We start from the raw sequence: 12,735 nt of genomic DNA, 5'->3' as shown, positions 1-12,735 counted from the left end.
GTGGTGCAGTCATCCAACCCCTCTTTGTATGGGCAAACTTAGGGGCAGGGAAGCCCAGCCTGGGGCTGCCAGACTGAACTCTCACCTCTTCTGCACAGGGTACAGCTGGCCAATGAAGTACTCTGGCCACACTGCTTGGGCTAAGAGGAAAAGAGGCTGTATCCTAGCCTCCTCTGATGGCAGGAAGTCAACAGGGCTGCTGTACGCTCTGGCTGAAAATGGTTGTGGAGAAGAGGCAGGAATACTGACTGTGGGCTGCGCAGAAGAGCTTACTGAGTTCATTGCTATCCCTTCTCCGATGCCAGGGAGCTAAGATTCATCAGCCATTGAAGAATTTGGAAAGCTGTTGTCTGGATGTGAGCTATGCAAAGAGATCCTAATTGATTAAGGAACAGCTTTTCACCTTTTTTGCTCAGCGTCAATGCCAGAGCTCTCGGTCGGATCGCTGAGACACAGCTTGCTTGGTGCATGAACCACTCTGAGTCAATTATCCCTGTAGCTGGCTCTTGCAAGGACACCATCTGCATCTCATGTTTCCACTTGGGAAAAGGTGCTCATGAATCCAGGTTGTCAGCTTCTGGGGTTAACAAATGTTGTCCGAGGCCTTGTATCACTTCTGCAGCCATATGTTTTTACACATAGCCTGTCTTCAGGCTCACTGGAGTGCTGGCCCTAGAACTGGCCAATTAAACAGTGACTCCCTAGCCACTCTTCCTGTGTTCTCAGGTTTGTGGCTGCAAGAATAGAGGGGGAGCAAGACTTACAGAGTATCAACATGGTGATGTCTGCAATGGGCAGACTGTGATGTTCTCAGAGAAGGTTTCTTTCTCTTCATCATGAGGTTCATACTGATGGTGATGATTTCTTCCTTCTCCATCTTTGGGTACACTTGAGTTTATTGCTGTACGTGTATTCCTTTTCAGTATTCTCAAATTGTTTTGGTGGTTTGGGGTTTTTTTGGTTTGTTTTTTTTGTACTTCTTGTTTTCTCAAAAATTGCCTTGAATAACACGTGCTTGCATTTCTGCAGCAATGAGTAACTGACCACTGCAACAGACTTGGATCCTGGTGTTGCCCTGGAGTTACAGACAGATCAGGCCACACAGAATAAATGCCTAAGTGAGAAGTGCCACTCTGTCATAGTGTGAGAGGCCATGCCTGGGTATTATTGTTGATGTTGGTGGCTTTTTCATGGAGGAAGCAGAGGATGATTAAGAGTTTCGACCTTTATGCAGGAAACATTTGTTTAAAAAAAATGTTTTCCTTCTCGGGTAATTTCTTTTGCATTTTGTTTCCATGGAGGTTTTCTCCACCATTCCCTTCTGGAGAAAAGGCAAAAGAAAAGTTCTCTTGAAGCAGCCAGGGAAAATGGTATCATGCCTTCCCACTTAAGTGGATATAAGATATAGTACCTCTCTGCCACAACAGGAACTGAACTTAAATCCAGGAAGACCTTGGGGAGACCTCATTGCACCTTCCACTATCCAAAGGAGGCCTACAGGAAAACTGGAGAGGGACTTTTGACAAGAGCCATGTGCTGGGACAAAGGACAATGAGTAATGTGAAGAAAATACCTGATCTAAGTGGATTTAGATCAGGTATTTGGATGAAATTCCTGTGAGGGTGGTGAGGCACAGGCACAGGTTGCCCAGAGAAGCTGTGGATGCTCCATCCCTGGACGTGTTCAAAGCCAGGCTGGATGGGTCTGTGAACAATCAGGGGGAGAAGAGATGACCTTTAAGGTCTTTTCCGACGCCAGCTATGCGGTGCTGCCGCTAGAGCGCACTGCCGGCCGCGCCGGGCGCACGGAGCGGGGCGGGCACCGCTGGGAACGCGGATCGCTGGAAACGCGGATCGGCCGGGTCGGGCCCTGCGGGCGGAGGGGGGCTCGTCCTGCACAGAGAGCGGTGCCCAGCTCCAAAGGCACACACGAGAATTGCCCCTTCAGCCCGCCGTCCGAGTCTGAGCAAGCGCGCCCAGGGGCATGTGGTTAATACTGCACCCAAGCTCCGTTTTAGCGCTTTCGTGAGTTCCCAGGGAGAGGTCCGTAGCGGAGAGAGTTGATAAAAGCATCATTATAAGGGCTGAAAAGCACAGATCGCACTGTTTTCCACGCAAGCTATATCCTGGTTTCTTCATTTTTTGTGTCCTGTCAGTGAAAACCTCAAGCTGTCTGAGGGAGACAGGCACAGCTCATGCTCAGCACGCCAAGTCCCTCTGGATGCACTGAATTTCAGGCTTAGAAAGTGGCCATTCCCCCTGCCTTATGTGAGCCTACAGCAGGAATACTGGGTCCAGTTAGGGTAACCCAGCGCAAGTCATTCTTTTACTGGAGCTCAGCTGAGGACATCAGGGCAGGGAGCAGGACAGGAGATAGGCTGAAGGAATCAGGGTTGTTCTCAGGGAGAGCAGGTGAGCATGGGGTTTAACTTGCAGTCTGAAAGAGGGTTACAGAGAAGATGGAGCTGGGATCTTCTCTGAAGGGCACTAAGACAGAGAAAGAGGCAAGGAGCTAAAGCTGTGCTGAGAGAAAGCCTGGTGGGACATAAAGGAAAAACATTCTTTCCTTGAAAGTGGGGCAGCCCTGGAATGAGGACAAGAGGGGGATCATCTCATGTCTTGGAGAAGGTCAGCACTTGACTAGAGAAAGCCCAACTCAGTCTGGTCAGACTTAGCCATGCTCTGAGTAGGGGCTGGATTAAAGATCTCCAGGTGTCTTTCCTCACTTAACTTTTTCTACAGTTACATGATTTCCTGGCAGAACAGGAGAGTCAGGCCAGGTGGTGGAGCACTGATGAGCCTAGCTGGACACAGAGCTCCGGTCTGTGGTGGCCCTGGCAGCATTATAAAAGTATTTATTTAAATAGTGAACACAGGATGGGAAGGAGGAGAGCTAACAAGCCCTGAGCAGGAAGTGGTGGCCAGAGAGGGAGTGGGTATTTGCTGTCTCCAGGATTTACTGCTTAAAGTCAATATTAGTGAATTAATTAGCAAATTTTTCTTATCATGCAAGACCAGGCACTTACGGGGTGAAGTGGCTTTCACTGACTTGTGGTGGTTTCTGGCTCTAAGTTGCTTGCCAACTTCTTTCTGCTGAGGCTTAGCTACAACTTCACTTCTCCTAAGGACAGGAAGATCTTTCTGGTTCAAAACATCACCCATGAGCAACATCCTGCCACAGATCACCCCTGACTTTCAGCAAATGTGGAGGGGCTCCATATATGAAGAGTAATTTGAGAAGTGGAAAGCCAGGATGCACAAACCAAACTTCCCTTGTCCCATAGAGCTGGAAGCATATTTCCTGAAAGGATACTGAAGGATACTGAATCAGCATATACAGAGGAGAGTCTGGTTCTCCAGGATATGATGTTAGGTTTCCTCTCCTTAGCACTTGTGTCATGGCTGTCAGCACTCAGGATGGCTTCCCGTGCTCTGCAGGAGGGGGGTCAGGACCTGCAGCCTTGAGAAAAGCTCACAGGAACGTGTTCAGTCCAGCCCAGTTGACTTTAACCAATATCCTGCTGAATCTCACTAGCGAGGAGAAGCTACAGTGCTTGTGTCCACTGTGTACTGCAACACACCTTCATCTGTGTGCCACAAGGAGCAGGTCAGAGCATCCTGAAGGAGCCTCAGGCAGCCCTGCCAGGTTACAGCACAGCAAGGATCACTGTGTCAGGCACTTACCTGGCTCCCTGTGCTGGCCCCATAGCTCAGAAGGTATTTTCCTTCACCCATATCCTTCTCTTTGCCAGTAAGGAGGCTGCAGTCAGTTAAAGGTCTGTGGCCTCCCCCAGACTTCCCCTTCATGTCAGACCCAGATCATAGCTGTCATCCAGTTTTCACCCAGAGCATGAAAATTTACTTTATTGGACTCTCTGCCAAGGTAAAGAGCCTCACGCCTGAACCCTATCTTTATAAGTAAGAGCTCTGTTATCTGTCCTTTCAACAGAGAAATAATCAATGCATGGCTAGTTAAAGTGTTGATTAGGAGGGCTTTATCTTTCTCTTGTTCAGTTTGTGATAAGATTTTTGTTGTTTGCATAGGCACACCTTTCTTACTGTCTGCCAAAGAAGACAAAGTAAGAGCAGCTCTAAGAGAGAGTGTGTAGTACCTGGGATGACTCCAGGACTTCCTAGTCACCAAAGGCATCTCCACAGGGATGGACAGAGGTGCTTGCTCTGGTTCCTGCACATCTCTGCCCTCAGGGAGCTCTCCCAGCCCTCCCAGTGCAAGGGTAAACGCTGCTGCCCATGTGTGTTTCAAAAGTGAGTGTTGTCCCACGTTCATGGACACCGCACTCTGCCAGGTCTTCACCACCTCCTACAGCTCCACTTCACAATGGAGAAGGTGGAATGTGGTTGTGCTGTGCCCTCCTTGATTGACGTAAGCTGTAAGATGAGTCTAAAACCCCCTAGAAGTTTCTTCTCCCCAAAATCTAAAGGGCTTTGGAAGCCAGGAAAGTCTAAATGTCTGCAGATGTGGAGTGGGCAGCATGGCTGATTCCCCCTCCCTGTCAGCACTGCAGAGGATTGGAGAGCAGGGAAGAGCACTGGAGAGCAGGGAAGGGCCACAGGGTCTCTGCCATGGCACATGTGGGGCTCCAGCAGGTGGAAGGGTCTCCTGGCCTGCCTGGCAGCAGCCACTTCCCAGCCTTTCTGCAGCACGGTGTGGGCACCACACTTGCAGGAGGGCCCCAGCACAAGTGTTGTGATGTTGCTCATCCACAACATGACCTCCAGCCTCTGGCTCCACTTCAGGCCAGTGCAGCCTCAGCTGCCTTCCCCCAGTGCCTTGGTTTAAGAACAAACCTCATGGAAGTTCCTTCCATGCTGCAGGGCTTCCACAAGGCCCTCTTGTTGTACCTTAGATATTTGGGGTTGTGGGTGAGGTTTGAGTGGTTCACGGCAGAAGCTGAGAGATCTTGTTCAGCTGCCACTGGTATCAGTGGCTCAAGGAGAGAGCAAAACCTTGAGTTAGCTGATACGCCTATGGAGAACAAAACAATGTCAGGATGCCTGACAAGAGAAACCCATGCCTCCAGGAGCTGCCCTGGAGGGGGGAAAGGAGCTGGATTTGCTTTGGTATGGTGCTGCTGAATGCTTTCTGCTTTGACACCCACCAGGTGCTTTAGAGCTTCTGGCAGTGTAACTATGGGGTCAGAACTTCAGCACAGGGAGGCTGTGGAAGAGCTGGCAGGCACTTGCTCCTCATGTGATATCCCTGGCACCAAAGCAGGGATGGGATGTCAAGTGTGTCCATTGTGTCACTGGAGAGACTCTTTCTGGTGTCACCAGTTAGATGTTACACAAGCTGTGACACAGAGCCTCAGGGCTCTGAGACAGCAGCAGCAACGTGTCCAGAGCCATAAGAAAATCCCCCAAATCAGGGATGCCTGCAGGGTCTGGCCAGCCTTGTGCTCTGGGAGACAGGCCCTTGGGAAGTCAGACAATGGCAATATGACCTCCACTCCTCCTCAAGAGGAGAAGGATCCCTTGTGTCAGGATATTACAGGAATGTAAGAGAGCCTCTTCCCTTGCTGTGCTCAGGAACAAGGATCACAAGACCCAAAACAAGGGGAGAGACACAGGGCGCCCCATTACCTCCTGGCTTCAGGAGAAATCCTGTGTGAAGACTGAGGAGACAGGGAGACAATGACTGTGCAGAGTGTCTCCTGTCTTTGCCCCAAATGGCATTTTCCTGACAAAAGTGTATAATTCAGCCAAGTTCCAGCCCAATGCACTCAGTTGTTTTCAACCTCTTTTGTTTGTCTTACAAGGTCAGAGTGAAGCTGCCCAGAAATTAAAAACAAAAAATATTTCCAGCTTTAGGAAAGCAAGATGTTTATTGCAGATGAAAACAGGCTATGAGAAAAACTTTCAGACTAAAAATAATAGCGCAAAGGGTGGTGGGGTTTGTGGGGTGCAGTAAAAAGCCCAAGCTGGGCTTCTCCAGCCAGCTAAAATCACAGTGAGTGTTAGCTTTGCAATGCCACTCACATTTATGCAAATAAGAAATTACTTTCAGAAACACAGGTGGATGCTGGACTGTACAACTGAAGTGTAGTGTGGCAGAGCACTGTGAAGCCTTCCATGGGCCCAAGCAATACAGCCTGTTTGCAGAGAGAGCAGGAGGCTCATAAGCCACAGGCAGCTCCCTAGGGGCTGCCTCTCTTGCCTGGAAGAAGCATAGAAAGCAGAGTGACAAGGAGAGTATGGGCTTTATGGCTCCCAAGAAAGCAGCTGCTCAAAATCACTGTGCCATACTTATCAAGTTTGTGACGTGAGAGTAAAAATAAAAAATATCCCCAAACAATCAGAAAGTTAATACAGAATATGCGGAATGTATTCGTTATCCTGGTGGTCATTTTCCAGAGGAGTATTCAACTCTTCTAGTATAGCTGCTTCTGCTGGTTTCAGCACATCCTCTTCACCTGTAAGGCATGTAAGAGACAGATCATGTCATACTGGGGGGCTCCCCTGTTACCCCTCTGTCCCATGTTAAAGCCTCCCTGGCCAGTCTCCTGCAATTGCCTGGAGAAGGCGTTAGGTGGATTGCCTGCTTTCCAAGGGCAGTCCCAGTTGTGGAAGGGAGTTGGAGAAGGTAAGGCACTGGTGGGTTTAAAGCCAGAGGCAATAACCACAACCCTGATGGTTGCCCATTTCAAGACCTCAGGGCTGGAGGCTGGACACCCACCCCAGAGCCCAGGATGCAGAATAGCTGTTTTCCATGGCATGATGGCACCACATGCCTTGTATCACCAGGCCTTTTCTTCCCCCCTGCACAAACATTGCTGGAAATACCATAGTTGAGGGCCAGAGGATTGTCACCTCCTCTGAAGCAGATCCTTAGTTTTCCTGGTTTTGAAGCAAACCTGCATGCTTGACCCAATGACTGCTAAAGTGAATGTACTCTACTCTTCCCATGACTGATCTGGGAGCAGATCCTCCTGCAGTAGCTGTAAATGGATTTTCTGAGCCCAGACATCAGCCTGCCATTCTGACCAGCTTAGTGCCCTCCATGCCTCAGTCCTGGCAGGTTTCAAAGGTGTAGTTGCCTGCAGACTCCCACTCCTTGTCCCAGTGCCCACTTTGCTCTCCCACCATCCCAGTGTCATCCCTGAAACTGGATGGACTGTGGACAGAGCATGTCTTGACTTTGGCTCCCCCAACCAGCTCTGACCACAAAAACCCTCATCTTCTCTCAGAGAAGATATGTTCACAGAAATATATCCCCCTGTGCTAATATGGCTCTTGGCAGAGCCACAGAAGTGTTCTTAGGACAAGGAGTTAGAAAGAACCAGGTCCACAACACCATCTCAATGACGGACTAACTTGTTATCACTCCCCTGGACTTGAAGAGAGCTGTCTGTCCCTGCAGTCCCACCATTCGCGCACCCTTTTTCAGCTACCCAAGTTTTGTGGGGTAGGGACCCATGCCCTGGAGATGCTGCAGGGTTGTTGTTGATAAGGCGGGCGCCCTTGGCTGACAGTCCTCAAGAGGCAGCGCTGCACTGCCCCCAGGCCAGCACGGGGCCAGCAGCTCTGCGGCAACTCACCAGCAGGGTCCAAGCTCCTGTCTGCCAGCTCCCCTTCCTCTGCCACTGCTGGCATCCCACCGACCATGTTCTGGATGGTCAGCATAGGTGGCTGCTGTTGAAAGCCTGCTTCAGGCAGTGCTGGCTCCGTGGGCACTGGCTCAGCCTTCTCGTCTGGGTCAGGCTGGGGCTCCGCTGCTGGCTCTGACTCCAGGACAGCCTTGACCACTGTCTGACGGCCCCGTCCTCTTTTGGCTCTTCTGGCTCTCCTTTGCTGTTCGCTCTTATAGTCTCTGCCAAGGGATTTCACAGGGATGAATAGGGCAAAGGACTTTCCCTTCTGCCCTAAGGCAGTTTGCTGGGTCCCCTGTTGTGATTGTGACCCAGTTCATCCTGCAGAAGCTGCAATTCTTCAGCCCCCCTCCCGAGCCCTGCACAGCAGCCTTCTGCAGCTGCACCAGTGGGCAGGAGCTTGGGCAACAAATTCTTCCTCAGCCTCACATTATGATTGAGGTTTGCTTGCTACCCCTCACCCATCTCTCCCCCCAGTGCCTGTGCAGACCTTGAGCAGCTACTGGCTGCAGGTCACCTTTGCTCATGAAGACTGGTATCTCTGTCCTTGGGTGAAGATGGAGGGGCTGGGCCATGTCTGGCTCAGATTAAGTACACCACAAAAGCACTATGACGGAAAAAGCAAGATTTACCTCATAACCCACTGAGCTGAATCTTTCTCCAGGGCTTCTGCTTTTCTTTTCCTGAGCAACTCCCGGTCTCTCAAGCGACGGGTTATGATGACATCTACAAGGATAAAGTGAGTGCCAATGTGGCATTCTGATCCCTCCCTGCCTGGCACTAGAGCACGGATGCAAGAGGCCATGGCTTTTTTTTTGTCCCAAAGGCATCTTAATATGAAACTCCTTGAGCACTGTACTTCCAGCACAGCCCCAGTGGGGAGGATTTGATGACAAAGCACCCATCACTCCCAGGCTCCTAGCCTGACAATTACTCTAGATTTCCAGTTACAATTCCTTGGGGTGACCCATGTTCAACCTACTCCCCTACTGTGGGGACCTGGGGCGTGGTGCCTTTGATCAGGCATCAGTACAGACTGCAAGATAATTCTTCATGTTTTCTCCATTGTTACACGTTTTCCCAGACAACTGGAACTGGCCACCACAAAAATTAAGATGTTTATCTAAAAACCTAGGAGAAAGCCTTGACCCATAGAAAAGACAGTCCTTCAAAACAGGAGCAGCTCTGTGGGGACAAGGATGAGCCAGAGGGCACAGCCTTACCCACACAGATGCTCACGTGCATTGGGCTGAGACCTCGCGGGGATATGGTGATGCAACCAGAGACCAAGACAGGGCTAGTACACACTGCTGGGGTTGAGAAAATTGGTCCCAAACACCACACAAACAGCCCCAAGCTGGTCTGCAGCTGTGAGGAAGACCATGGCAGGACCTAAGAAAGACTAGCTGATTTGAGAAAGCTCCAATGCTGGCTTTATCTTTTGGGCAGGATGTGCAGGTTGCATACAGCCAGTAGCAGAGAGGAGCACTCCCCAGATCCCAGTCACCACACCTTCCTTGGCCAAGGTAAGCAGTGTCCATTTCACTGGTCGCAAAGGGCTCCAAATGGCTTCCTGAGGCAAAGACCAGCCTAAAAAATGGTCTGAACTTCACTTCTCCATGGCTTTTTGTCCTAAAAGACAGCAATCCCTGATGATTTCTAGAGTAGACTCTAAGCTGTGGTAGTAAAAACTTGTCTCCAATCAAGCAGCATGCTACCCAATTCCAGGAGACACAGGGAGCAACACTACTGCCCTGAGGCCTTGAGGGAGGGAATTCTTCCCAAAGGTACACTGAAGAGATCACAAAAGAAATTATTTTCATAGTTTCAACAAAACCCACACAAGTGGAAAAGCAAGACTATGACCTGCTCCTTCCAGGTGTAATCAGATCCAGGTCCGTTCACAAAATGCCTTGGCTCACACTCAAGTAGTGAAATCAGTGAAAAATTGTCATTTTGTCATTCTCTTGATCAGATGGTAAAATTGTCAAGGTGAGAAAGACTTCTGAGGCTGAGCTGGGATTACAGGTCTTTTATTAAATGCCAGAAAAACTGTAGTCTAGGACAGGACAATGCAAAACTGACAACAGGAGCCAGTCTCTGCCCAAAGTAAGTTTTTACACAAGACACATCTGATAATTAATAATAATCTTATAGAAATTTATCTTGGAGAGTATTTATGTTGGTCTATGCTTCAATGTCCTCACCAAAGCAGAGTCAGCTTTAAAATTACATCTGACTGCCCAGAAAACTGTCCAGGGAAGCTGAGAATAACTCCAAGACAAGTGGGAGGTTGTTCCCTGATATGAGGCAGTAACAGAGATAGTAGGGCTCAGCCAGCAGGAGATGACTCTGCCATCCACTTAGAAAAAGGCAGTAAACTCCCTGGGAAGATGAGGTTACAAGTTGCAGTAGCAGGATCTAAACAGGGCCTCGGTTCAGCTACTGAAGTACATAATCCCTTGCACATCCCATCTGCAGCCAAGGTAATTTTATTTTCCTTTCAAAATGTCTTGTGAGCTGTAAAAGCAATTTTAGCTGCTTGCAGTCAGTCTCCTTCCCAGTCCATTCTAAGAAAACACCCCTAATTCACTTCTAACTGGTCCAAGAAAGCACTCCCACAATAGCTCCAAAGCTGTCACCTGCCAGCACTAAGCAGGGAAGACCACAGTAAAACATATGCATCCTGATGAAAAAATATTTACTAGAGGGCACAAAGAAACAAAGAAATTAAATGAAAAGAGAAAAGAAAATCAAGCTATAAAAACAATGAGGCAGTACTGCCAGTCTGCAAAGAGACAATCTACTGATGCTCTCTGAAGGACTTTAGTTGAAAAGCCTTTATATGTGCTTTGGGATCTGGGACATAACATGTAAAAAGACATGCATTTGCAGTTAAATGTGCACCCTCTACTCCCAAGCATAGAATAATAATTATTAGTTCCTTTCTGAGAAACCCTTGGTAACAAAAATCATACTCTCCTCTCTCCAAAAACTCAAGTTATTAATGTTGTAATTACCTGGCACAGCATACTCCTCACAGGCTGCAGAGGGTGGCAGGGAAGAGTCCGAAGAAGCATGGTCTTTGCCTAAACTCTCCATTGCTCTTTGCAGTTTTAATTAGAAAGCAGCTTAGTTCCCTGGAAACAGCATCTGGAGATACTGGTGCAGCATAATGAGAGCTTGAAAAAAATGCAGACTGCCCGCCCCAAACCTCTTATCTGGCCAGGCCACTAGGAGGGTAATAATATTCTCCTTATCAGAGTGCAAAGGTGTGTGAGTCTCTGTCCAGGATCTACTGCGTGGATTGCAAAATATGTTAGTGCTTTTATACTGCAAATTATTCCACTTCAGATAGGAAATTTACACTCACTGCTGCTAAACTGTGACTCAAAAGCTCTCCTTTGTAGTGGACATGGCAGGGCAGGATGTGGCACTGCCTCACTGCTGCTTTCCAGAGTGAGATGCAGGGATGTGTTGTTAGTCCTTAAGGACCCCTTGAGAAATGGGATACATGCTGTCTGAAGGTGTTTGCATAGGATGCTTGCAGTGTTGGTAGGAAGGCACATCCTCCAGCTCCCCTCACAGCAGGACTGGCTGCTTCACAAGGTCAGGATGGCCAATATTCTTTGGAAACCCCTAAGGATGGAGACTGTCACAGTCATGTTACCTGTCCAAAAGCTGCACCAGCTTCCTGGGATCCAGACAGAATAATAAATCCATGCCAGCCTGGCTGTGCATGTTGAGGACTTCCTAATGATTGTTTGGTCCAGTCCCTGGTGGATCAGGACTATGAACAAAGCACTTCACTGATGAAGCAGGATGGCAATGGGCAGTCCCAGTAAAACCAGTGGGAAGACCCAGCTGTTCCCTTGCCCCCATAGGATGATTTCCTTAAGTGGCTGTTCCTAGCTGCTGGTAGCCCCTTGCAGCCCCAGCCCTGCCTGGCCTGCAGGCTGCTGCAGGGACATCTGCAGGGCCAGCATCGCTGCAAAGGGGAAGCTGCTGCCTGGTACAATGGCTTCAATGCTGAGAATCTGTTCCTTGCTCTGTGGGAATGGCCAGGCCCCTAGATCAGTGCATGTGAGATGAGGGGCTTATCTTGGCCTCTCCTGAAAACTGCCTTCATAGTTTCTTATGCCAGGATAGCACAGAAAAGCTCAAGCTTATATTGTGTGTAACAACTCTGATGGACCAGAGATACCTCTTTAGCCATTTTCTAGTGCACTCAGCTGCTATCAGCACTTTTGTCCATGAGACACTCAACCACTTACACACTGGTTAGGTGCTAGTGCCCCTAATCCCTTCCCTCCCTGCCCACCATGAATTCAGAAGTGGTTCAAAGGTTGGTAGAAGGACTCGATAACGTGTCTACCCCCAGGTCCTCTGGGACCCGGCTTTCATGGCAGGGATGATCCTACCTCCTCAAGCAGTCTGAGGACTTGCCCTGAGTAAAGCAGCTCCTCAGGGATGAGCAGATCTGGCTGCCTCCAATCTTTGCCAGCCTTTTTTATTTTTAGCGTACATCCTGTACTCTCAGCAGGATCTCTCTCTAGGTCCCTGGAAGCTCCAGAGCTTGAAACTTCATGCATATAGATTTCTTAAGATGTAACCTTGGAGGTCCGTGGTCATCTCTGCTGCCATTCTTCTTATCCCCTGAGTTACCACTTTACTCTAGGGCTCCTGCCCCGTGTCCACTGCAGATTACATGGTACCTCCAGAGAGGTGGGGTAGGTCTAACAGCCCCAAAAGAAGCAACAGGGTGGTGGCAGCAGAGGAGATATGGGAAGGCTCTGATATGGGAGGGTGGGCCAGGAGCATGGATGGCATAAAGAGATGTGAGGCTACCAAGTCATTCACAGAATAGTTTCTTGTAGCTCAGTCACAAATGAAGACAAGGTGTGCCAAGTTGGTGAGGGTGTCCATGTTCCAGCACTGTCTAAAGATGCAAAGCACTAGAGACACCCTGGTCATGCAGACATCTGGGAACTGTACCCTGGCAGGATACTTCACTGTGCAAAGGCATTGCTTTTGGAGGGGCAAACATATCAGACCTTGAACACTGTTTCTGTTTTTGTGTCCCTCATTACAAAAAACACATTACAACAGAACGACACAATATGCTAATC

General features: G+C 49.1%; 1 protein-coding gene across 1 annotated transcript; it reads right to left on the bottom strand.

The window, feature by feature from the left end:
- Window positions 1-5,823: 5,823 nt before the first annotated feature.
- On the bottom strand, window positions 5,824-10,783 carry HEMGN (hemogen). Its single transcript, XM_071424551.1, has 4 exons — window positions 10,627-10,783; window positions 8,239-8,332; window positions 7,556-7,827; window positions 5,824-6,430 (listed from the first exon to the last, which is right to left on the bottom strand). The coding sequence occupies exons 1-4, from the start codon at window positions 10,706-10,708 to the stop codon at window positions 6,321-6,323; spliced, it is 558 nt and encodes a 185-aa protein (XP_071280652.1). The 5' UTR covers window positions 10,709-10,783; the 3' UTR covers window positions 5,824-6,320.
- Window positions 10,784-12,735: the final 1,952 nt, after the last annotated feature.

Source organism: Agelaius tricolor, unplaced genomic scaffold, assembly GCF_023055355.1.
Source record: "Agelaius tricolor isolate 1412-34295 unplaced genomic scaffold, bAgeTri1.0.p SCAF_4, whole genome shotgun sequence".
In the NCBI taxonomy this organism is placed as follows: domain Eukaryota; kingdom Metazoa; phylum Chordata; class Aves; order Passeriformes; family Icteridae; genus Agelaius; species Agelaius tricolor.
The sequence above is the reverse complement of the archived record's forward strand: the minus strand, read 5'-3'. Positions and strand labels throughout refer to the sequence as shown.

Bases quoted from the DNA above. Each gene is read 5' to 3' on its own strand.
- HEMGN (XM_071424551.1), bottom strand. From the start codon at position 10,708: ATGGAGAGTTTAGGCAAAGACCATGCTTCTTCGGACTCTTCCCTGCCA. The intron at 8,333-10,626 runs GTAATTACAACA...TTATCCTTGTAG, and splicing joins TGAGGAGTATGCTGTGCCAG to ATGTCATCATAACCCGTCGC. The intron at 7,828-8,238 runs GTAAATCTTGCT...ATCCCTTGGCAG, and splicing joins TCAGCTCAGTGGGTTATGAG to AGACTATAAGAGCGAACAGC.